Source organism: Cucurbita pepo, chromosome LG16, assembly GCF_002806865.2.
Source record: "Cucurbita pepo subsp. pepo cultivar mu-cu-16 chromosome LG16, ASM280686v2, whole genome shotgun sequence".
NCBI classification, from domain to species: Eukaryota; Viridiplantae; Streptophyta; class Magnoliopsida; order Cucurbitales; family Cucurbitaceae; genus Cucurbita; species Cucurbita pepo.
In genome coordinates this window covers 1,268,962-1,291,374 of record NC_036653.1, presented here as the reverse complement: position 1 = coordinate 1,291,374, position 22,413 = coordinate 1,268,962, and the positions used below count along the sequence as shown (strand labels likewise).

The following is a 22,413-nucleotide window of genomic DNA, read 5'->3' as shown; positions in this document are numbered from 1 at the left end:
TCGTTAAACTTCTCGATTTCGATCTTTGAGGCTTGAGCATTCCATCTTTACAAATTGTGGTAAATTTCTCCTATCTCTACTGCAAGTTGGTGTTAGAATCGAAGAACTCACACACTCAATCTAGATGAAGAACACAAAGAACAAGAGAGAATGAATGTCTATTCATGTATTAGGATCATTTCTTTCATGGTTAACCTTTCTGTTAGTGTGACTAATATCATCACATATCACGACATGAATCACATTCATGCATCATCAACATCATTATTCTAGCATCTCATAATATTCATCGCTATAAGAACATACATTCCTATATATAATCATTATACTCTTGACTTAGCTTATAGCATCCAACCGTAAGTTCACAGGTCTCGATGGTTGAATACTTTATAAACCCTTAGTTACTTAATTCCTTGAAGTACGTTCCAAAATAACCATATTGGAATACAACTAACCTGAAGCACGCTTAGTTTGGTTGGAATAAGGCTAAATAGTGCTAAAGTGGTCTAAAAAGGGCAAACCAATCCAACACATAGTTGAAACATTCAAAGAGCCTCAAACTGGATGAGACAATTAAAATTGGGTCAGATGTTACAAATGGTATCAGAGCTAGTCACGAGACGGTGTGCTAGCAAAGACGTTGGCCCCCAAGGGGGTGGATTGTGAGATTCCAAATCGGTTGGAGAGAAGATGAAACATTTCTTATAAGGGTGTAGAAACTTCTCCCTAGTAGACTGCCAGCGAGGACGCTGGAAAACCTCTCCATAGTAGATGTGTTTTAAAACCGTGAGGCTGACAGCGATACATAACGAGCCAAAGCAGACAATATCTACTAGTGGTGGGCTCGGACAATTTTAAATAATTGGCTGGAATAGCTTAGTTGGTTAGAGCGTGTGGCTGTTAACCACAAGGTCGGAGGTTCAAACCCTCCTTCTAGCGATGGAGTAATCAAACACCCTATCTACCATATATAGCTCTTTGCTTCATATCATTTAGCATATATAGCTTTTCTATGTATAATCGGTGACTAACCTATAAATAACAATCCACGAACTCACACCTCAATGACCAATGCTTGGTTCACGACACGAAAAAGACCACCAACGATCCCACATATACTAGAGGTAAGCTTTATATACGCTTGAATAACGTCGTGTGTCGGAATCCAGATTCAATTTTTAGGTTTGAAGAAGCTCATAGATTTGTCGTTTTAGGCATCTACAAGCCACAAGACTTCGTGGAAGAGAAGCACAGAGTCCAACAAAGAGTTAGAGGAGGAAAACGATGAGAGTTCGGCCCAACACACGCTCACGATCCAATTATAATAGCCAACCCAACCCCACGTCTGCAGCCTAGCTCAGCAGCCCAGTACCTGCGATCCCACGTCTGCCTATCCAACCCGCAACGCTGGCAGCCCAAAGCCTGATAGTCCATGGAGAATTCCAATTACCTAAGACCCACCTACAGCAGCCCAGCACCCACGCCGCGACCCAGCAATCGACACTTGACCCGCACCTCCACCCAATTTAGCCTACACACGCGTCAGCGCCTTACTACGCCACACATCAACTTGCAGGAAAAAGAACCCCTCACCTTCATAGCTCAGCTTGGCTGCGCATAGTCGTTAGGCTTAAAACGCTCGATTTGGCAATTCTGATATGGACCCCTACTTTTTTACCCTCTCAGAGCTGATTTGACCATATTTAAGATAAATAATCACTATTTGATGAATTCAAGTTAAATTACATTATAAATGTGAAATGTTAATGAAATGAAATGAACGCTATAATAGAAAACGACAACCGATAACGTTTGGAGCAACTTCAACGAACAAAAGCTTAGCAAATCCGAAAGTAGAAAAACGACGGCTAAGGTCAACCAAGTAAGTAGCCTTACTATAGGATAGGCTAGGCAATTGTTTGATGTATGACGACATGTGTCTCGTTGCACTGGCACGTGTCCTCTATACTTTATTAATATGATGTAGGACATATGATGTATGATGATGTGTATGAATTATATGATGACGTTTGATAATGTTTTACGATGATGACGATGTATGCTAAAATGATGATCATAGTTTAGCTTTTTTCTTCACTCTCTTTTGCTTATTATTTATATCTAAACATCATCATTTATTGTAATTAAGTTCGAAAAGGTAAAAATATCTAAGAAGTTCATATCATTTGATGAGAACCACCCAACCACGGTCATAGTAGATGTTTTCCATTTTCGCTAACCCATTAGACTAACACAATAATTTGAATTGGGTTGGGTTTGATATCCCTCATGTGGAGATATTTAGGTGCACGAGCAATGTGCGGACGAGTCAAGTATGATTGGGTTGGGTTCGGAGCTCTCCTTCTTCCTCTTTTCTCTCTTTCTTTTTTCATCTGTTGTTAGTGTAGGATAGCACAAGTAGTCTTTACACATTGTATAGGATACCCGTACTCAGGTATCTCCACACGAGGGATATCAAAATATTTATAACAATTACAAAATGGACTGTATCAACTGTGATACCAAGACAAGACAGCTATATTTTTCAATATTACACTAACAATCTCAAATTTTTAATAAATGAATAATATTAAATTATAAATAAAATTATCTAAATTATTATTAAAAATTAAATAATTAATTAATATTCATCCAATTTTTTAAAAAATATTTTAAATTTTTTTAAATGGATGTTTTTGAATTTATTAAAAAAAATTAAATTGTTTTTGAAGTTTTTTTTTTTTTTTTTTAAAANTCATCGCTATAAGAACATACATTCCTATATATAATCATTATACTCTTGACTTAGCTTATAGCATCCAACCGTAAGTTCACAGGTCTCGATGGTTGAATACTTTATAAACCCTTAGTTACTTAATTCCTTGAAGTACGTTCCAAAATAACCATATTGGAATACAACTAACCTGAAGCACGCTTAGTTTGGTTGGAATAAGGCTAAATAGTGCTAAAGTGGTCTAAAAAGGGCAAACCAATCCAACACATAGTTGAAACATTCAAAGAGCCTCAAACTGGATGAGACAATTAAAATTGGGTCAGATGTTACAAATGGTATCAGAGCTAGTCACGAGACGGTGTGCCAGCGAAAACGTTGGCCCCCAAGGGGGTGGATTGTGAGATTCCAAATCGGTTGGAGAGAAGATGAAACATTTCTTATAAGGGTGTAGAAACTTCTCCCTAGTAGACTGCCAGCGAGGACGCTGGAAAACCTCTCCATAGTAGATGTGTTTTAAAACCGTGAGGCTGACAGCGATACATAACGAGCCAAAGCAGACAATATCTACTAGTGGTGGGCTCGGACAATTTTAAATAATTGGCTGGAATAGCTTAGTTGGTTAGAGCGTGTGGCTGTTAACCACAAGGTCGGAGGTTCAAACCCTCCTTCTAGCGATGGAGTAATCAAACACCCTATCTACCATATATAGCTCTTTGCTTCATATCATTTAGCATATATAGCTTTTCTATGTATAATCGGTGACTAACCTATAAATAACAATCCACGAACTCACACCTCAATGACCAATGCTTGGTTCACGACACGAAAAAGACCACCAACGATCCCACNCGCTCGATTCACGGGAGTTTTCTCTGTAGTCTCTAACCCGCTGATCTCGTCCTCAGTTGGCCTGTGTCTTCTTTATCTGAAAAGAAAAGTCAGTAAGTAGCTAATTTACTCGGTAAGTAGCTAATTTGTCATACNGCATCTACAAGCCACAAGACTTCGTGGAAGAGAAGCACAGAGTCCAACAAAGAGTTAGAGGAGGAAAACGATGAGAGTTCGGCCCAACACACGCTCACGATCCAATTATAATAGCCAACCCAACCCCACGTCTGCAGCCTAGCTCAGCAGCCCAGTACCCGCGATCCCACATCTGCCTATCCAACTCGCAACGCTGGCAGCCCAAAGCCTGACAGTCCATGGAGAATTCCAATTACCTAAGACCCACCTACAGCAGCCCAGCACCCACGCCGCGACCCAGCAATCGACACTTGACCCGCACCTCCACCCAATTTAGCCTACACACGCGTCAGCGCCTTACTACGCCACACATCAACTTGCAGGAAAAAGAACCCCTCACCTTCATAGCTCAGCTTGGCTGCGCATAGTCGTTAGGCTTAAAACGCTCGATTTGGCAATTCTGATATGGACCCCTACTTTTTTACCCTCTCAGAGCTGATTTGACCATATTTAAGATAAATAATCACTATTTGATGAATTCAAGTTAAATTACATTATAAATGTGAAATGTTAATGAAATGAAATGAACGCTATAATAGAAAACGACAACCGATAACGTTTGGAGCAACTTCAACGAACAAAAGCTTAGCAAATCCGAAAGTAGAAAAACGACGGCTAAGGTCAACCAAGTAAGTAGCCTTACTATAGGATAGGCTAGGCAATTGTTTGATGTATGACGACATGTGTCTCGTTGCACTGGCACGTGTCCTCTATACTTTATTAATATGATGTAGGACATATGATGTATGATGATGTGTATGAATTATATGATGACGTTTGATAATGTTTTACGATGATGACGATGTATGCTAAAATGATGATCATAGTTTAGCTTTTTTCTTCACTCTCTTTTGCTTATTATTTATATCTAAACATCATCATTTATTGTAATTAAGTTCGAAAAGGTAAAAATATCTAAGAAGTTCATATCATTTGATGAGAACCACCCAACCACGGTCATAGTAGATGTTTTCCATTTTCGCTAACCCATTAGACTAACACAATAATTTGAATTGGGTTGGGTTTGATATCCCTCATGTGGAGATATTTAGGTGCACGAGCAATGTGCGGACGAGTCAAGTATGATTGGGTTGGGTTCGGAGCTCTCCTTCTTCCTCTTTTCTCTCTTTCTTTTTTCATCTGTTGTTAGTGTAGGATAGCACAAGTAGTCTTTACACATTGTATAGGATACCCGTACTCAGGTATCTCCACACGAGGGATATCAAAATATTTATAACAATTACAAAATGGACTGTATCAACTGTGATACCAAGACAAGACAGCTATATTTTTCAATATTACACTAACAATCTCAAATTTTTAATAAATGAATAATATTAAATTATAAATAAAATTATCTAAATTATTATTAAAAATTAAATAATTAATTAATATTCATCCAATTTTTTAAAAAATATTTTAAATTTTTTTAAATGGATGTTTTTGAATTTATTAAAAAAAATTAAATTGTTTTTGAAGTTTTTTTTTTTTTTTTTTAAAAAGATGTTAATAAGAATTTAAGGATATTATATAAATTTTAAAAGGATTTCTTTTAAAAAAATATTAATTTAGGCATTTATTATTTTATTTGCTTACCTACCACTTTATCTCTCTCTTCCGCCCACGTTATCACACTTATGCTCTCCCATGTGAAACACCTTCCTACAAAATCATGAACCGCTCGATTCATGGGAGTTTTCTCTATAGTCTCTAACCCGCCGGTCTCGTACTCAGTTGGCCTGTGTCTTCTTTATCCGAAAAGAAAAGTCGGTAAGTAGCTAATTTACTCGGTAAGTAGCTAATTTGTCATACACAAGTCTTCTTCTCGATCGCTCTTATTCAGATATAGTCTCGATTCATTCATGTACTTTTTCTTTACTCAAATTTTACAACTAGAAACTCTTAACGTTCAAAATTTAACCTAAAATTGAAAGTAATTAAATATAAATTCACAAGTAGAGGTGTGCATAGGATAGGATGGAGTAAGATTTCCGTTTATTATTCTTTTAAAAAATAGTTATTCTAAATTTTTTATTTTTAATATAATATTCATTAAAGGATTATAATTTTTTTAATAAATTAATATATTTCATAAACAAAATCTTACCAAAATAATTTTTAAAAATTCAAAATTTAATATTATAACAAAGCTCGAGAATAAATTTGTAATTTTAAAAATTTTAGTAGGCCCCACGGCCGAGTTCCGGTTCATTATCACGAGTTATGGTCCGTTAATCTTGTGGGCCCCACTGCTGGAATCCGTTTCATTTTTTGTCGGCAAGAAGTTGGTATTGGCTTAGACAACACTTGCATTGCCACGATAATAAATGATTGATATCCTAGATTAAATGGTAACCCTTAGTAACGAACCATAAAGTCACACTAAATTTGGGGGAGCAATCCCGTGTCCCCTCCAACTACTAAGTTAGTTGTATGATGTCTTGTCTATCTCAAACGAATTTACAGTAGTGTGACGTTACTCATTACATGCTAATGGACTCATCATGAGTTAAACTACTAATGTGCTCCCTAATCCCCTCTCAATACTGGGTAATTATAAAGAGTGCTTCGATCCACTCTCTAACTGACGTGGGATCTCACAATTCACTCCTTTTAGAGGCCAAACGTCCTCGCTGGCACACCGCTCAGTTGCGGCTTTGATACTATTCATTCCACTCTTAAATCAATGTGGGATCTCACAATCCACTCTCTTTAGGGGCTCAACGTCCTCACTAACACACCACTCGGTGTTTGGCTCTAATACCATTTGTAATGTTTGTAATAACCCAAACCCATTGCACACATATATTGTCTACTTTGGCCCGTTACGCTATCATTCTCACAATTTTAAAACGCGTATCTTAGAAAGAGATTTACACATGCTAGTGACACTCATTATGAGCTGAATTACTCAGTGCTCCCTAATCCCCTCTCAATACTCGTTATTATAAGGGGTGTTTCAATCCACTCTCCAACTGATGTGGGATCTCACAATCTACTCACTTTAGAGTCCGAACGTCCTCGCTGGCACACCTCTCGATGTGTGGCTTTGATACTATTCGTTCCACTCTCAAATCGATGTGGGATCTCACAATCCACTCTCTTTAGGGGCTCAATGTTCTCACTAGCTCACCACTCAATGTTTGGCTCTAATACCATTTGTAACGTTTGTAATAACCCAAGCCCACTGCATACAGATATTGTCTACTTTGGCCCGTTACGCTATCATCCTCACAATTTTAAAACGCGTCTGTTAGAAAGAGATTTACACATGTCAGTGACACTCATTATGAGCTGAATTACTCATGTGCTCCCTAATCCCCTCTCAATACTGGGTTATTATAAGGAGTGCTTCGATCCACTCTCTAACTGATGTGGGATCTCACAATCCACTCTCTTTAGAGGCCGAATGTCCCGCTGGCACACCGCTCGGTGTGTGGCTTTGATACTATTCATTCCACTCTCAAATCGATGTGGGATCTCACAATCCACTCTCTTTAGGCGCTCAATGTCCTCACTGGCTCACCACTCCGTGGTTGGCTCTAATACCATTTGTAAGGTTTGTAATAACTCAAGCCCACTGCATACAGATATTGTCTATTTTGACCCGTTACGTATTGCTATCATCCCCACAATTTTAAAACGCGTCTGTTAGAAAGAGATTTACTCGGTTCTCCTCTCAACTATATCGATCTCACAAATTTAATATTTTTTGAATTCAATTACACGTGAGGTAGGTTATATAAATAATATTTTATTTAAAAATTTGTACAACCATTGATTTACACCTACCTCCGTCAAAAAATCATAAAGATGGGTCAAGAAAACAGTTCACATGCGGCCCTCATTTACAGAAAGAACTCTGTTCTGTGCTCAAAAAACTGCGCCTCAAATTTTGGGGGGAAACAATGGCGAAATCACCGGAAGATGAACATCCACACAAGGCTTTTGGTTGGGCTGCTCGAGATTCTTCCGGCTTACTCTCCCCTTTCCGTTTCTCTCGAAGGTCGATTTCTTGCTCTTATGGAAATATAATCTCTAGATTTTGCTATCTCTTCCTGGAAATTTCTGTGTGTTTAAAATGGATGAAATGGATGTTTAAGCTCCTTAGTTTAGTCGTTAATGGCATTCTAAATTATTTGGTAGGGTTTTTCCTTTTGGAGAAATTGACCCGAAATAATGGGAGATTCAGTCCCTTTTTCTACTGACCTTTTTCTTACTCATTAAATCTTGTTTTCTTCTGTTCCTTTATTGGTTGATGATATTATGACCTATTAAACTATACTTTAGTTGATCCAACAAAATGTAATAACTCAAATCTGTAGATATTTTCATCTTTGGACTCTTCTTTTCGGGTTTCCCTTTAAGGTTTTGAAATACATCCGTTCACACCCTTATAAGGAATGTGTTTTCCCCCCTTTAACCGACGTGGGATCTCACAATTCGTTTCTAAAGATGTGGGATCTCACAATCCACTCCCAAAGATGTGAGATCTCACAATCCACCCCCTTTGGAAGCCCTCCAGCATCCTCACTAACACATTGCTTGTTTTCTGTCTCTAATATCATTTTGTAACCATTCAAGCCCACTACCGGTAGATATTGTCCTCTTTTGGGCTTTCCCTTTTAAGTTTTCCCTCAAGGTTTTAAAACGCGTATGCTAGAGAGGTTTTCACACTCTTATAAGGAATTGCTCCTAAAGATGTGGGATCTTACAATCCGCTCCCAAAGATGTGAGATCTCACAATCCACTCCCTTAGGGAGCCCAACATCCTCGCTCACATTGCTTGACTTCTGTCTTTGATGTCATTTTCAAACAACTCAAGCCCACTTCCGGTAGATATTATTGTTCTTTTTGGGCTTTCCCTTTCGGGCTTCCCCTCAACGTTTTAAAATGCATCTACTAGAAGAGGTTTTCACACTCTTATAAGGAATGTTTTGTTCTTCTATTCAATTGACGTGGGATCTCACAAATAATCTCGGCTAGATCTTTGATAGATGATTAATTTTAGTAGGTGGTTTAGCATTTTACTTATTTGTGTGATGATTGTTTTTCCAAAAATCAATGCATTACTTCCAATTTTGTGTACTAGAATTCCTAAACTCATTCCATGAATTGCTTCCTCTGATTAGATGCTTTAAATTTTTTAACAGAAGTTTAGAAAGGTAACTAAGCAGGTTTAAATGTTGAAGATCACTCTTAATCAGCTAAAGTTTACTCTGTAATTTTTTTTATTCCTTTATTCTAGAGCTCATTATTATATTTTGTTTTTTTGGCAGGGAAAATGGTGATGATGATGTCTCTATCAAAATCCTTTACTGTGGGGTTTGCCACTCTGATTTGCATATGCTCAAGAATGACTGGGGGGCCACAGATTATCCTATAGTCCCTGGGTATGATAGAAGAAAAGAAAAAAAATGTTTTAATGATTTGTTATGTGGAGTATTAGAAGAAGTTGGATGAAAAAAGCTCGTGGAATTGTGAGATCCCACGTCGGTTGGAGAAGGGAACGAAACAGACCTTATAAAGGTGTGGAAATCTCTCCTTAGCAGACGCATTTTAAAACTGTGAGGCCGACGACGATACGTAACGAGCCAAAGTGGACAATATCTGCTAACAGTGGGCTCGGACCGTTACAAATGGTATCTGAGTCAAACACTGGGCGGTGTGCCAGCGAGGACGCTGGGCCCCCAAAGGGGGTTGATTGTGAGATCCCACATCGGTTGGAGTGGGTAATGAAGCATTCCTTGTAAGGGCGTGGAAACCTATCCCTAGCAAACACATTTTATGACCGTGAAGCTGAAGGCGATACGTAGCGGGTCAAAGTGCACAATATCTGCTAGCAGAGGGCTTGGCCTATTACAAATGGTATCAGAGCCAGACACCGGGCGTTGTGTTAGCGAAGACGTTAGACCCTTAAGGGGATGGATTGTGAGATCCCACGTCGGTTGGAGAGGGGAACAAAACATTCATTGTCAGATGTTGGAAGCCTCTCCCTAGTAGACATGTTTTAAAATCGTGAGGCTGACGACGATATGTAACAGGCCAAAGTGGACAATATTTGCTAGCGGTGGGCTAAAGCTATTACAAATGGTATCAGAGACAGACACTGGTTAGTGTGCCAGTGAGGACGCTGGGCTCCGAAGGGGGGTGGATTGTGAGATCCCACATCGGTTGGAGAGGGGAAAGAAGCATTCCTTGTAAGGATGTGGAAACCTCTCCCTAGCAAACACATTTTAAAACCGTAACGCAAACGGTGATACGTAACAGGCCAAAACAGACAATATCTGCTAGCGGTGGGCTTGGACTGGGATGCTATTTATGACTTGTTTTAATGCATAAGTCCGTTTACAATTGTTAAAAGATTGGTATATGCTCTGTTGTTAGTTGTACATTAGCTTGTAGTTCAAATTTACTATTATATGACATTGGTTGAAAGGATTTATGATTTTCAGGCATGAGATTGTTGGTGTTGTGACTTCTGTTGGAAAAAATGTGAAGAAATTCAAAGCAGGCGATGAAGTTGGGGTTGGTGTCATTGTTGGATCTTGTAGAAACTGTGAAAATTGTAAACAAGACTTGGAGAGTTACTGTCCCAAGATGGAATATACATACAATTCTCCTGCAATCGATGGATCGAAGAATTACGGTGGCTATTCCGACAAGATCGTCGTCGATCAACATTTTGTTGTTCGATTTCCTAAGAACTTAGCTCTTGATGCTGGGGCTCCTCTCCTATGTGCTGGAATTACTGTTTATAGTCCAATGAAATATTTTGGAATGACTGAACCTGGTAAGCATTTGGGTGTGGCTGGACTTGGCGGGCTTGGTCATGTTGCTGTTAAGTTTGGTAAGGCATTTGGGTTGAAAGTTACTGTTATTAGTACCTCTCCTAGGAAGAAGGAGGAAGCAATCGACAGGCTCGGGGCTGATGCTTTCGTTGTATCGAGTGATCCCGATCAATTGAAGGTACGTGAGCGAACCAACTTTATAAATAAAAGATTGAATTCATCCTAGTTCTTAATCTTTTTGTTCTAGTAATAGATTAGTATTGTATTAGAGTCAAACGTCGTGTTTGAGCTACAATAGTATCAATTGATAGGGTAATAGCCCAAACTTACGATGTTGTTTTCTTTGGACTTTTTTTTTTTGGATTCCCCAAAGAGTTTATAAAACGCGTCTATTAGGGAGAAATTTCCACACCCATATAAAAAATGCTTCGTTCTCCTCCTCAACCGATGTGAGATCTCAAAATCCACCTCCCTTCAGGGCCCAGCGTCCTTGCTGGCACTCGTTTCCCTCTCCAATCGATGTGGGATCTCGCAATTCATTTGCTTCGGGGCCCAGCGTTCTTGCTTGCTCTCGTCCCTCTCTTCAATACCATTTGTAACAACCTAAGCTCAATGCTAATAGATATTGTCCTCTGTGGGCTTTTCCTTTCGGCTTTCCCCTCAAAGTTTTTAAAACGCGTCTGCTAGGGAGAGGTTTCCACACCCTTAGAAAGAATGCTTCATTCTCTTTCCCAACCGATGTCGGATCTTACAATCCACCTCCCTTAAGGGCCCAACATCCTCACTGGCACTCGTTTCCCTTTCCAACCAACGTGGGATCTCACAAATAGGCTTGTTGAAAGGAAGGGTTGAAAATATCAACTCAAACAGAAATTGTTCGTGGGGAAGTGTTAAGGATATCAACTTTAAGCTTTTGAGTCGAGGGATGATCTTCCTACTTTATCATGAGTTGACTATAGATTGTTGGATGATTTTAATTTTAGTTAGGCAAAAATATATATTTTCCTTCCCGAACATGATACTCAAATTTCTAAGAAGTCGTAGATATTTCAACATTTCTTTTCTTCGATGACTTTATTTCTCGTCTAAATCACCGACTCACGAAGTATCATGTCGTATACGTTAATCATCGTTTACTTCATTTGGTGTAGGCTGCCATGGGAACTATGGATTACATTTTGGACACAATATCTGCTGTTCATGCTCTTGATCCATTGATTAGTCTGCTAAACCTCAACGGAAAGTTGGTCGCGGTCGGGTTACCTAACAAACCAGTTGAACTATCGCTCGGGTTCCTAGTCTCTGGTAGAGAAAATTTATCGATCCGTTTGTGACACTAGTTTGATATAACGCTAACAAAAACTACCCCTTAAATCTTTTTCCTTTTCAAAATTGCTTACAGGAAGGAGATTGATTGCTGGAAGCAACTTTGGTGGACTGAAAGAGACACAAGAGATGTTGGATTTCTGTGGAAAACACAACATTACAGCTGATATTGAGCTCATTAAGATGGATGACATTAACTCAGCTATCGAAAGGCTCGGGAAAGCTGATGTTAAATATCGGTTCGTGATCGACATCGTAAACTCGTTCAAATCGACGGTACAATAATAGGTTTGGGCTACAATGAGAAGAAAATAATGCAGAAAATGTCATTTTATGTGCTTTACTCTCATGAAAGATCTATCACGTTGAAACCTTTTATTATTATGTTTTTTTATATTATAATAATATGTTTTCATTGATAAGCATTTACCATGGTTGAACAATTCAATTCAATTCAATGTACCGGACGTTTGTCGTAGGCACAATAACTAGTCCATTAGAGGTGCGTCCTTCTCGATTTTCTTAATGTTCTAGTGTCCATATCGAATATAGACTGAACTGTCTCAAAATGTTTTGAACTGAACTCACGTATTGCTTTAGAGCACTTGTAGAAATCGTTTGGGGAACTGAGTTGAGTTATGAAATATGAAGTTCATAAACCTGTGTTTCTTTCGAGTGTTGCATTCTGGAGTCTTTTTTAGCCATTAATGAAAATATCTTCTATATATATATATATATAATCTCTTCTATATATATATATATATATAATCGTAACGAAACACAGAGTCTTCCATCTGTTGGAACTAAAAAAATCTTTGTTTTGTTTTTTTTTTTGAAAAGAAGATAGGACACATGAAGAACAAATATTTGTCCGATTAAATGATATTTATTGAAATGTGGACCAATTAATAATTGACACGAGTGGGTGGGGGGGGGCACACTCATAAATTATAAGCACAGCCCATTTAGCCCCAAAAAAACACTGTAAATCGAACTCTGGAATCTCAAATCCGACGCTAAAATGGCGAAATCTCCGGAAGATGAACACCCAAACAAGGCTTTTGGATGGGCTGCCCGAGATACATCCGGATTACTCTCTCCATTTCATTTCTCTCGAAGGTCAATTCCTCTTCACCTCCTTGTGTTCTTGATCACTTATTTAACGATTCAGTCGTTTCATTTTGTTTCTCTCCGAAGGATTGGGAAGATTCTGTACTCTGTTGCGTTTGTACGTGTTCGTAGTTTATTAATTAATTGTGATATTCAATGATTGGATCGTAGGTAGAATTTGATTTTAAATTATTGGATCTTAGGTAGAGTTTGACTGGGATCACGTTTTCTCGACGATTTAGCATTTCGATTATAACTTTTATTTACAGAAACATATTTCAGATCTTCCATTTAATTTCTTCCTCTTAAACACCACGAAATTTTTTAGAAGTTCTTTTGATTCGCTGAAACCAGTTTTTACTCCTCCGAAAGCGATTCTAATACTCTGTTCTTGATTAGCTGAAAGCAGTTTTTACTCCTTCAAAAGCAATTCTAATACTCTGTTCTTGATGCTAGAACGTTTATTGTGCTATTCTGACGTAAACTAATTAACCCCGTGCTAATAGTTGGTATCATTTGAATTATTGTTTTGTCTGCAGATCTAATGGTGCTGATGATGTGAGCATCAAAATCCTTTACTGTGGGGTTTGCCATTCTGATCTGCACTTGCTCAAGAATGATTGGGGTATCACAAATTATCCAATAGTCCCAGGGTAGCTAGTTCTTTGTACTTGTGTCTACTTTTAGTTTGTACTCAAATCACAATTAGATTCTTCGTAGAAGAATTTGATAAGAATTAGGATTGATGTTTTTCAGGCATGAGATTGTTGGTGTTGTGACCTCTGTTGGGAATAATGTGAAGAAATTCAAAGCGGGCGATCAAGTTGGGGTTGGTGTCATAGTTGGATCTTGCAAAAGTTGTGAGAATTGTGATCAGGACTTGGAGAGTTACTGCCCCAAGTTGATATATACTTACAACTCACATTCATATGATGGAGTGAAGAATTATGGTGGTTATTCTGATAAGATCGTCGTCAATCAGCATTTCGTGCTCCGATTTCCCGACAACTTACCTCTTGATGCTGGAGCTCCACTTCTTTGTGCTGGAATCACAGTTTATAGTCCTATGAAATACTATGGAATGACTGAATCTGGTAAGCATATGGGTGTGGTTGGACTTGGTGGTCTTGGTCATGTTGCTGTTAAGTTTGGTAAGGCATTTGGGTTGAAAGTTACTGTCATTAGTACTTCTCCAAGAAAGAAGGAGGAGGCCATCGACAGGCTCGGTGCTGATGCTTTTCTTGTTTCAAGTGATCCCGAACAGTTGAAGGTTCGATTTTTCATTTATGTTTGGATTTCGCTTTTAAAGTTTTAGATGTAACGGCCCAAGTGCACCATTAGCAGATATTGTCGTCTTTCAGCTTTTCCTTTTGAGTTTCCTTCAAGGTTTTTATAACGCGTTTCCTAGGGAGAGGTTTCAACACCCTTATAAAGAATGCTTTGTTCTTCTCTCCAACGGATATGGGATCTCTCAATCCACCCTCCTTTGAGGTCCAGCGTCCTCGCTGGCACTCGTTCCCTTCTCCGATTGATGTGGGACCCTCCAATCCACACCCCTATGGGGCCCAACGTTCTTGCTGGCGCACCGCCTCATGTCCACCCCCTTTGGGGCTCAACCTCCTTGCTGGTACATCGTCATGTGTCTGGCTTTGATACCATTTGTAACAGCCTAAGTCCACCGCTAGCAGGTATTGTCCTTTTTGAGCAAAATGCGTATTCTAGGGAGAGGTTTCCACACCCTTATAAAGAATGCTTCGTTCTTGTCCCCATCCGATGTGCGATCTCACACTCTCTCTCTTAAACCAACTCTTAAGTAGTTACTAATGATCCATTGGTTTGTCTTGGATTATATATTTACTCCCTTTTTTGTCTGCACGTTATTTTAATCAGTCTTGTGAGATCCTATGTCGGTTGGAGAGGGGAACGAAACATTCCTTGTAAGGGTGTGGAAACCTCCCTAGTAGATGCGTTTTAGAAACCGTAAGGCTGAAGGCGATACGTGACAGGCCAAAGCGGACAATATCTATTAGCGGTGGGTTTGAGCTGTTATAAGTCTAGTCCTTCGAATGGTCGATACCATTTTTTAATCAGTCTAGTCCTTTGGATTTATCATTGTTCTTGAAATATGAATGTGATCTTAGTTATATGTAATGCTTCTTCGTTCTGTTTAGGCTGCCATGGGGACGATGGATTATATTATCGACACTGTATCCGCTATCCATGCTCTTGCTCCGTTGCTCAGCCTGCTAAAGCTGAATGGAAAGTTGGTCACTGTGGGTTTGCCTAACAAGCCTCTAGAGCTGCCAGTTGTTTCTCTAGTTCTCGGTGAGGCGAAATCGATGTCTCGTGTAGAAACCGAAATTGTTTCATAGTTTTTGGTGCTAAACTGAAGAAAAATCTTTGCCTTTTTTCAACTTTTGGTTACAGGCAGGAGGATGGTTGGCGGTAGCAACTTTGGAGGGCTGAAAGAGACACAAGAGATGTTGGATTTCTGTGCTAAGAACAACATCACTGCAGATATTGAACTCATTCAGATGGACAACATTAACTCGGCCATCGAAAGGCTTGCAAAAGCTGATGTTCGATATCGGTTTGTGATCGACATCGGAAACTCCTTCAAATAGATGGTAAACTTCGGCTGCATTGTCATCCAAACCAGAAACGAAGCTGATGGTTCTGGTGAATATATGCTTTTACTGTCACATTTCTAATGGTTCTGGTGCATTGTCTTCCTTATGCTAATAATAGTTTCTATCGCTTCATCTGTTACTGCTGGAACAATTTTCTTGAATGAGAAGCTTCGTTTGAAACATCATGACATGTATATTGTTCTCTTTGGACTTTTCCTTTCGGGTTTCCTCTCAAGATTTTTAAAACACATCTCTTAGGGAGAGGTTTCCACACTCTTATAATGGGTGTTTCGTTCTCTTTTCTAACCGACGTGGGATCTCACAACACGGTTCAAACACCCTCAGCATAACCCCTCCTCTCGTAGCAAGCCAACACAACTTGTGTGACTCCTATGATCAGCAGGACACTCGGGTCATGCACCCACGTCGAGTGAACGAACTGTCTCGTGTCAACAATGGACAATTTACTTCATTTTCACACTAGAGTTGACCACAAGGCGGTGACACTAGATCAGCAACTTTCCATGTGTGAAAATGAACCTATCTGAGGTCAGACCAGTATATGGATTTGAGCTATTTCAGCAAGTAGTTTTAAAGTTGAATGCCCTTATTTACTTTTGTAAGTTCCCTTAAAATAAGAAATCATGGAGGATGCATACGGAACTCAAGCCGTCGGCTTAGAAAGCTACCTTTGTTATTCCTGAATGTTGTAGAGGTACGCTAGATACTTATGGGCATAAAGGCCATTTAAATCTCATCTCTCGTTTCCATGGGCATAAAGGCCATTTAAATCTCATCTCTCGTTTCCAGTATGTTTAGGGTTAGCTCATCGAGCTAAACCAATCTCTAGGTGCACACGGGTCTAAACCTCTTATCACTCATGGATCAACATGTAAACCACACTAGCTATAGAGCCCTAATCTTAATTGAGTTCTCATGCATGCTTTGCTAGGGAGACATTCCTACCGATCACCTAACCACGTAATCCACAATTTAAACTTTACCTTAGTTAAATTTTGGAGCTGAGGAGGTCTATTGTATTTCTAGGCAGCTTCGTGGCTTAATGTGAACTCCTGACTCCATGCTACTCTGTTTTGACTTCTCAAGTTTTTTTTAGTCCAGGAGCATTAGGATCTAGATCCTCTAGTCATTGCTCATGATTCTAGACCTAAGTCATCGTTTAGCCAACCTAACTCTAACGCCCTAGTTTTGTGCAGATAAGCACGCTCAATAAGAAGAACACCAGTCAAACACTTAGAGATTACACATATTCTATCATGCACACATACAACAGTCTCAACGGGGAGATAACATTCATCAATCACCCAGAACACATATCACAATAGCCCATCTTCCCTTCTAACACAACGAAAACCATATAAAGCAGCATTTATCACAAATCTCATCATAGGGGCATTTTGGTAATTTCTTACATCATTCATAACATACTTATCCATATTTTCTAACTTGTATTCTAGTCATGCATATTCTCTTTGGGTGAGTGAGTCGGATCGGTTGTGGGCGCTGAACATGATCGCACCTCGATTCTCAAATTGGGCGAGCGAGTCGGATCGGGTTAGTAGTCGGGTTGCTGCTAGCCTTGCAATGCGTTGTTAGTCTCACCATTTGATACGTGTCATCGTCGACGACCAACACACTCTCCTCATCTCTGTGTGACATATTTCGTCGTCTGGTTGGTCTCCTTCACATGCATTAAATTTTTTTTCTAGAATCTGATCAGATTTACGATTTCTTCCTATTTTATTTAAATTTTAACATCCATTTATTTAAATTTTACTGATTTTTTTAATTTTCACTATTTTCTTGAGTTTCTGAAAATTTTTAAAAGCATTTTTCTCTTCGGTCTCATCCGCAATTTTGGTATCTACGGCTTTTTAAAAATCTCAAGTATTAAATAGGTGGTTGGAACTTGAGATCCTTACTGACATCTCTTCATAACTTAAATCTTCATCTATCTGCAGAGGTTCATAGTCTATCACATGTGTCAAGTCGGTCAAGTACTTATAGAGCGTGGCTATATGGAATACTGGTCATGTACCATAGAGAGGAACCGGTAATCTGACATCACTGATCCAATTTGTTCCAAAATGTCGAAGGGTATGATGAAGAGTGGGCTCAACTTACTCTTTCGTCTAAACCTTAGAAAACCTTTCATCAGGGACGCCTTCAAGAATACCTTGTCACCTATCTCGAACTTCAAATTTCTACACCTCACATCAGCGTAAATCTTCTATGTACTCTGAGGGCTTGACGTGACGCTTACTATATAGGAACATCAAGTTAGCTTAAGGGTCCATTCAATTACTCTTTTTAAAGCTTAATTAAACTTCTAATTCAGGATATCCACTTTTACAAACCGTGTAAGAAATTCTTTGAAGATCTAGTTCATGAAAATTATATAAGTCGTGGGTAGTAGTGATCAAAATACCTCACAATCACTCGTAACAATCATGTTGAAACTTCGGGAAATTTTTGATATATTGTCCTTCTTGGCTCCTATACTCGAGAGAACCTTTACTTCTAAAAGCGTACCTTTTCTAAGTCCTTGAAATTCAATACATTGCTACATGACCCACTAATTTCCTCTTACACGATCAAAACTAATTCGTTCAACCGAAAACATTAATGTTCTTGACTTGGTAGCTCGCATATCTATGACTTGTTCTATCTTAATTATACTCCATCGTTCCATCCATAATCTTACAAAATTGAAGTGGGTTCATGCCTCAACTCTTTATGGCTAGAAAACCTTAATACTTAATTCAACCTTAATTCCCAACTTTTCTATTTCCTTTGGGATGACTTGCTATCTTCTTTTAATGTCGTTTTCTTGAGGGTTAGCCCCACTTTGGGCATGATTTTGTATCGAAGACCTTGGTTCTTGTCCTGAGACATTCCCCTTGGAGACCTATGGGATTTTATGGTCAGTGAACAATAGCATACTCGAGGCTTCCCCTTGGAGACCTATGGGATTTTATGGTCAGTGAACAATCAACCCTGGCATACTCGAGGCTTCATGCGTTCCCTGTGATGTAGCTATGTATTTTATAGCTATATATATGTTTTCAATGAAAATTTGTGATGTAGCTATGTATTTTATAGCTATATATATGTTTTCAATGAAAATTTAAGAAAATGATGCAATTTCCGAATTAATCGTACATTTCTAACTCTTGCCACTCTAATGTTAAAATCATGTCTCTTACTGTTAAAATCATGGCTCTTACTTTTGCTTTGATGTTAAAATCGATTAATTGGATTAGCCATGACCAAGATTAATTAGATTAGACATGATCAAGCGATTCATTGGATTGGCCATGATTAAGCAAGAATTCTGCAGTGAGTCTTGGTATAAATTCCAAATTCGATCTAAGAGCCATTTTGAATCAATTCGTTAGTGCTTTCTTTGTAAAAGGATTCTATAAGGAACTCTAGCTTTCCGAAATCTAACTAGTTTGGTATCTAATTTCAATTTGTTATTAAATTTAATTTTAAAATGTTATATTATTTTATATTTTATTTTCATTTTGATCAGTATTTTAAATTAATTTACTATAGTGAATAGTAAAAATGTAAAATATCAAAGCTAAACTCAAAATTAAAGTCAAAATTGAAGATTTTAATATTTAGAAATTAAATGAAAAATAAACTCAAAAACTCCCACAAAACTCACATTGCCACTCCGCAGTCTTAAAAATATGTAAGCCACTAGAGTTGGGGAGGAGGAAGCAGCCACTTTTCACTCTGCACGAACCCAAGGTTGATAAACGGCCTCACTTCATTATTACTCAACTGCTTGCTGAAATCAACTCGGCCGCTCGTCTCCGATCCCGGCCCCGAACACTTATATTCTCCGAAGAACACCGTACTGTGGAAAGCCGGGATTCTCATGTCGTTCCACCCTTCACGGTTAATAATGTCAGCCATGGTGGTGTAGGCATACACAACTCTAGACCATGGCCTCCAAGATCTTCCCAAAAAGGTGTTCCTCCCGCCCGTGCCTGTAATGCTGCAATGCGCGAACACATACCCGCTCGGGTCCGTTTTCTTTTCTCTTGAATGCGCTGTTATCACTCCCAATTCGTCGTCGGTCACCACCACGTCGAGCTGCGTGTTCAAGAAAAGCGATGTTCCCTTGCCGAAGACGAAGTCCACGGTGCCTTGAATGAAGCAGTCCTTGTAGACATGTAAGCCATCGTCGTCGCATAGGGTGTCTTGAAACCCTATGAATTTGCAATTGTAAACTGCGGCTTTGTTCCCTCTTAGTCGAGCTGCTAATGCTTGAGCTCCTTTCCTTTTTCCATCTGGTCTTGGAGATGAATTCTAAATAGATTATAACGAAAACCCGATAAGAATGTTAGGAATCATGACTCAAATGGATCATAACAAAAACCCAATTAATAAAATGATTAGAACAACTTCTAGTTGGACACTTTTATAATTCTATTGACATGGTTAAGTTAAGGGCACGACAAAGCAAAGATTTCAAAAAATGGTTAGATTCTACCCGATCAAGCTCAATAAAAAATGGGTCAGATTCTACCCAATCAAGCCTATGGGACTTCAGGACTGTTCAAATGGAATAAAAAAAAAGAGAGGTAATAATAAGTAAATAAAAATTACTTAGAAGAGCACAGATTCCAAATGAATGAAAACATGACTGAATTAGTCTCGGTCACTCTTTCGGATTGAATGGAAGAGGGGAGGAGATTCTCAGAAGAGCACAGATTCCAAATGAATGAAAACGTGACTGAATTGGTCCCGATCACTCTTTGGGATTGAATGGAAGAGGGGAGGAGATTCTCGAGCCGCATGAAGTGAAAATTGAGGATTCTATTGATATGGCTAAGTTACTTGTATGAATGACTCTCCCCATATAATTTCTTTGCTATTAACATGGATAAGTTAAGGGCATGACTCTAATACTGAGTTAAGAATCACAATTCTCCACAATGATATGGTGGTATAGTATTGATATGATATTGTCCATTTTGAGTATAAGCTCGATATATTTCTAGCTTATAAACCCAATTAACCAAAAGTACGTTTAATTAACAAATTACCTCAATGACGAGATTGGCAGCAACGAAATAATCAGAGTCAACGCTCAAAGATGCACTGTAAACGGTGCCGTATGTTTTAGCATCTCCGTCAAATGTCAAGTTAGGCATATTATTAGGGGAGCCATAAAGGGTAATAAATGGCCTAGTCCTATCAATCGTAAGCTTCTCTTTATAAACTCCTCCTCCGATCCAAATCACGACACGTTTGGTGTTACCAGGAGGAACGCTAGTGATAGCTTCGGTGACCGTCTTGAAATCTCCACTTCCATCGGCTCTTACTTTAACCACGGTAGCGCGTTCTTCAGCAGCCACAAGGGCTGGATCAAGCTCCCCCTTGCGATCGGTTAAGGGCTTCACATTTTTGGAATACCAAGCGTCTAGTTTCGATTTTTCGGCAGGAATAGGTGGTGTAGCAGCAAAGACGCTTGCAAAAGCGGCTAGGAAAATCACCGAGCTCGTGAGAGCGAGAGCATCAATGCAATATTTCATATTTCTGTTCTATTTATTTTTTTAAAAAAATTTTAATTTTTTAAATTTGGATTTTTGGAGAAGAGTGGAGTACGTTCAATTGCATGGAGCAGGTGGGATTATATAGAGTGAGAGGGCCCACGGTTAACCATAAGAACCACCGTAAAATTTGGAGTAGTTTTACCTTTCCGTTTTAACTGCCACAGTTTAAGAGATTTACTTCCGTTTTACCTGTGTTTAATGCACTTTTCACGTAACTAACCTAGTAGACTTTTTTACTGACCTAAAATAGCTGCATACGCATAAATTAATCGGTAAAAATAATAATTTAAAATGTCACCCAGTAATTTCTGAAATAATTTAAGATCTACAAAATTAAATCCAATTGCTATGCATGTGTTATGGTTTTTTTATTGTGATGTCGCTATCAACGGTGTATGGTGTCTTGTCTTTACACGCAGCTGTTATAATTCTTTAATTCTCAATTTTGTAAATTCTTCTAGTGGCTCTCTCCGACCTTCCAATTTTATTGTATTGTGAAGGAAATAGTTGCGAGTTTTATTGTATTGTAAGGAAATAGTTGCCCGTGCTAAACGGGTAAATCTACTCTTTTAGAGAATGTAGTGTGTTCTTACAAAATTCCAATACCTGTAACATCGTGCAAAGGATTGGGGTTGCTCTCGAATTCCTAAAAAGAGCTGTGTAACAGTTAGGCTCTGATTCGATGAAAGAGTAAGAAAGTTCTTCATTCAAATTCCTAGAAGGCACTTGAGAGTGGAGTAGGTCGAGTTTGACCTAACCACTACAAAACTACGAAGTTATATTTTCTAACTTATTCCTATTTAATTTCAAAACTACTATGATGATTTCTGGTATGTTCTAAGTTTTTCATAATTGTTTATTGTTTTGAATTGAATTATTTTTATATACTAGTAATAATTACATCCTCGAGTTATTTCTAAGAATTTTAATAATTATAAATTAAATAATTTTATTATTAAAACCCTATTAACCGGTTGTCATGCCAATCCAACATATTCATCATTTATAATATCATTTAGTGGTTATGTATTAGAAAATTCATCATCATGCAATATGACATTTCATACATGTACATCATTGTAACACGAGATATCATCGTATCATGTCATATCATCATCATGCATCTCATGTCATCACATCATATCAACATCCTAATGTATCACAGTAACATAGTACACCACATCATCACAACACCATAGTATCAT

The 22,413-nt window shown here is 38.5% G+C and overlaps 3 protein-coding genes and 2 non-coding genes across 5 annotated transcripts; 4 read left to right on the top strand and 1 right to left on the bottom strand.

Moving 5' to 3' along the window:
* Positions 1–865: 865 nt before the first annotated feature.
* TRNAN-GUU lies at positions 866–939 on the top strand. The gene has a single exon. It is a non-coding gene; the product is annotated as a tRNA-Asn (tRNA).
* Positions 940–3,334: 2,395 nt separating this feature from the next.
* Positions 3,335–3,408, top strand: TRNAN-GUU. The gene has a single exon. It is a non-coding gene; the product is annotated as a tRNA-Asn (tRNA).
* A 4,178-nt stretch (positions 3,409–7,586) lies between these two features.
* On the top strand, positions 7,587–12,303 carry LOC111777133 (probable mannitol dehydrogenase). The gene is made up of 5 exons (XM_023656593.1): positions 7,587–7,763; positions 9,037–9,150; positions 10,213–10,726; positions 11,700–11,853; positions 11,951–12,303. The coding sequence occupies exons 1-5, from the start codon at positions 7,666–7,668 to the stop codon at positions 12,157–12,159; spliced, it is 1,089 nt and encodes a 362-aa protein (XP_023512361.1). The 5' UTR covers positions 7,587–7,665; the 3' UTR covers positions 12,160–12,303.
* Positions 12,304–12,842: 539 nt separating this feature from the next.
* On the top strand, positions 12,843–15,802 carry LOC111777134 (probable mannitol dehydrogenase). Its single transcript, XM_023656594.1, has 5 exons — positions 12,843–12,993; positions 13,524–13,637; positions 13,741–14,254; positions 15,156–15,309; positions 15,412–15,802. Exons 1-5 carry the CDS (start codon positions 12,896–12,898, stop codon positions 15,606–15,608), a joined length of 1,077 nt encoding a protein of 358 aa, XP_023512362.1. The 5' UTR covers positions 12,843–12,895; the 3' UTR covers positions 15,609–15,802.
* A 3,432-nt stretch (positions 15,803–19,234) lies between these two features.
* LOC111777132 (pectinesterase PPME1-like) lies at positions 19,235–21,187 on the bottom strand. Its single transcript, XM_023656592.1, has 2 exons — positions 20,699–21,187; positions 19,235–19,958 (listed from the first exon to the last, which is right to left on the bottom strand). The coding sequence occupies exons 1-2, from the start codon at positions 21,185–21,187 to the stop codon at positions 19,344–19,346; spliced, it is 1,104 nt and encodes a 367-aa protein (XP_023512360.1). The 3' UTR covers positions 19,235–19,343.
* Between the last annotated feature and the right edge of the window lie 1,226 nt (positions 21,188–22,413).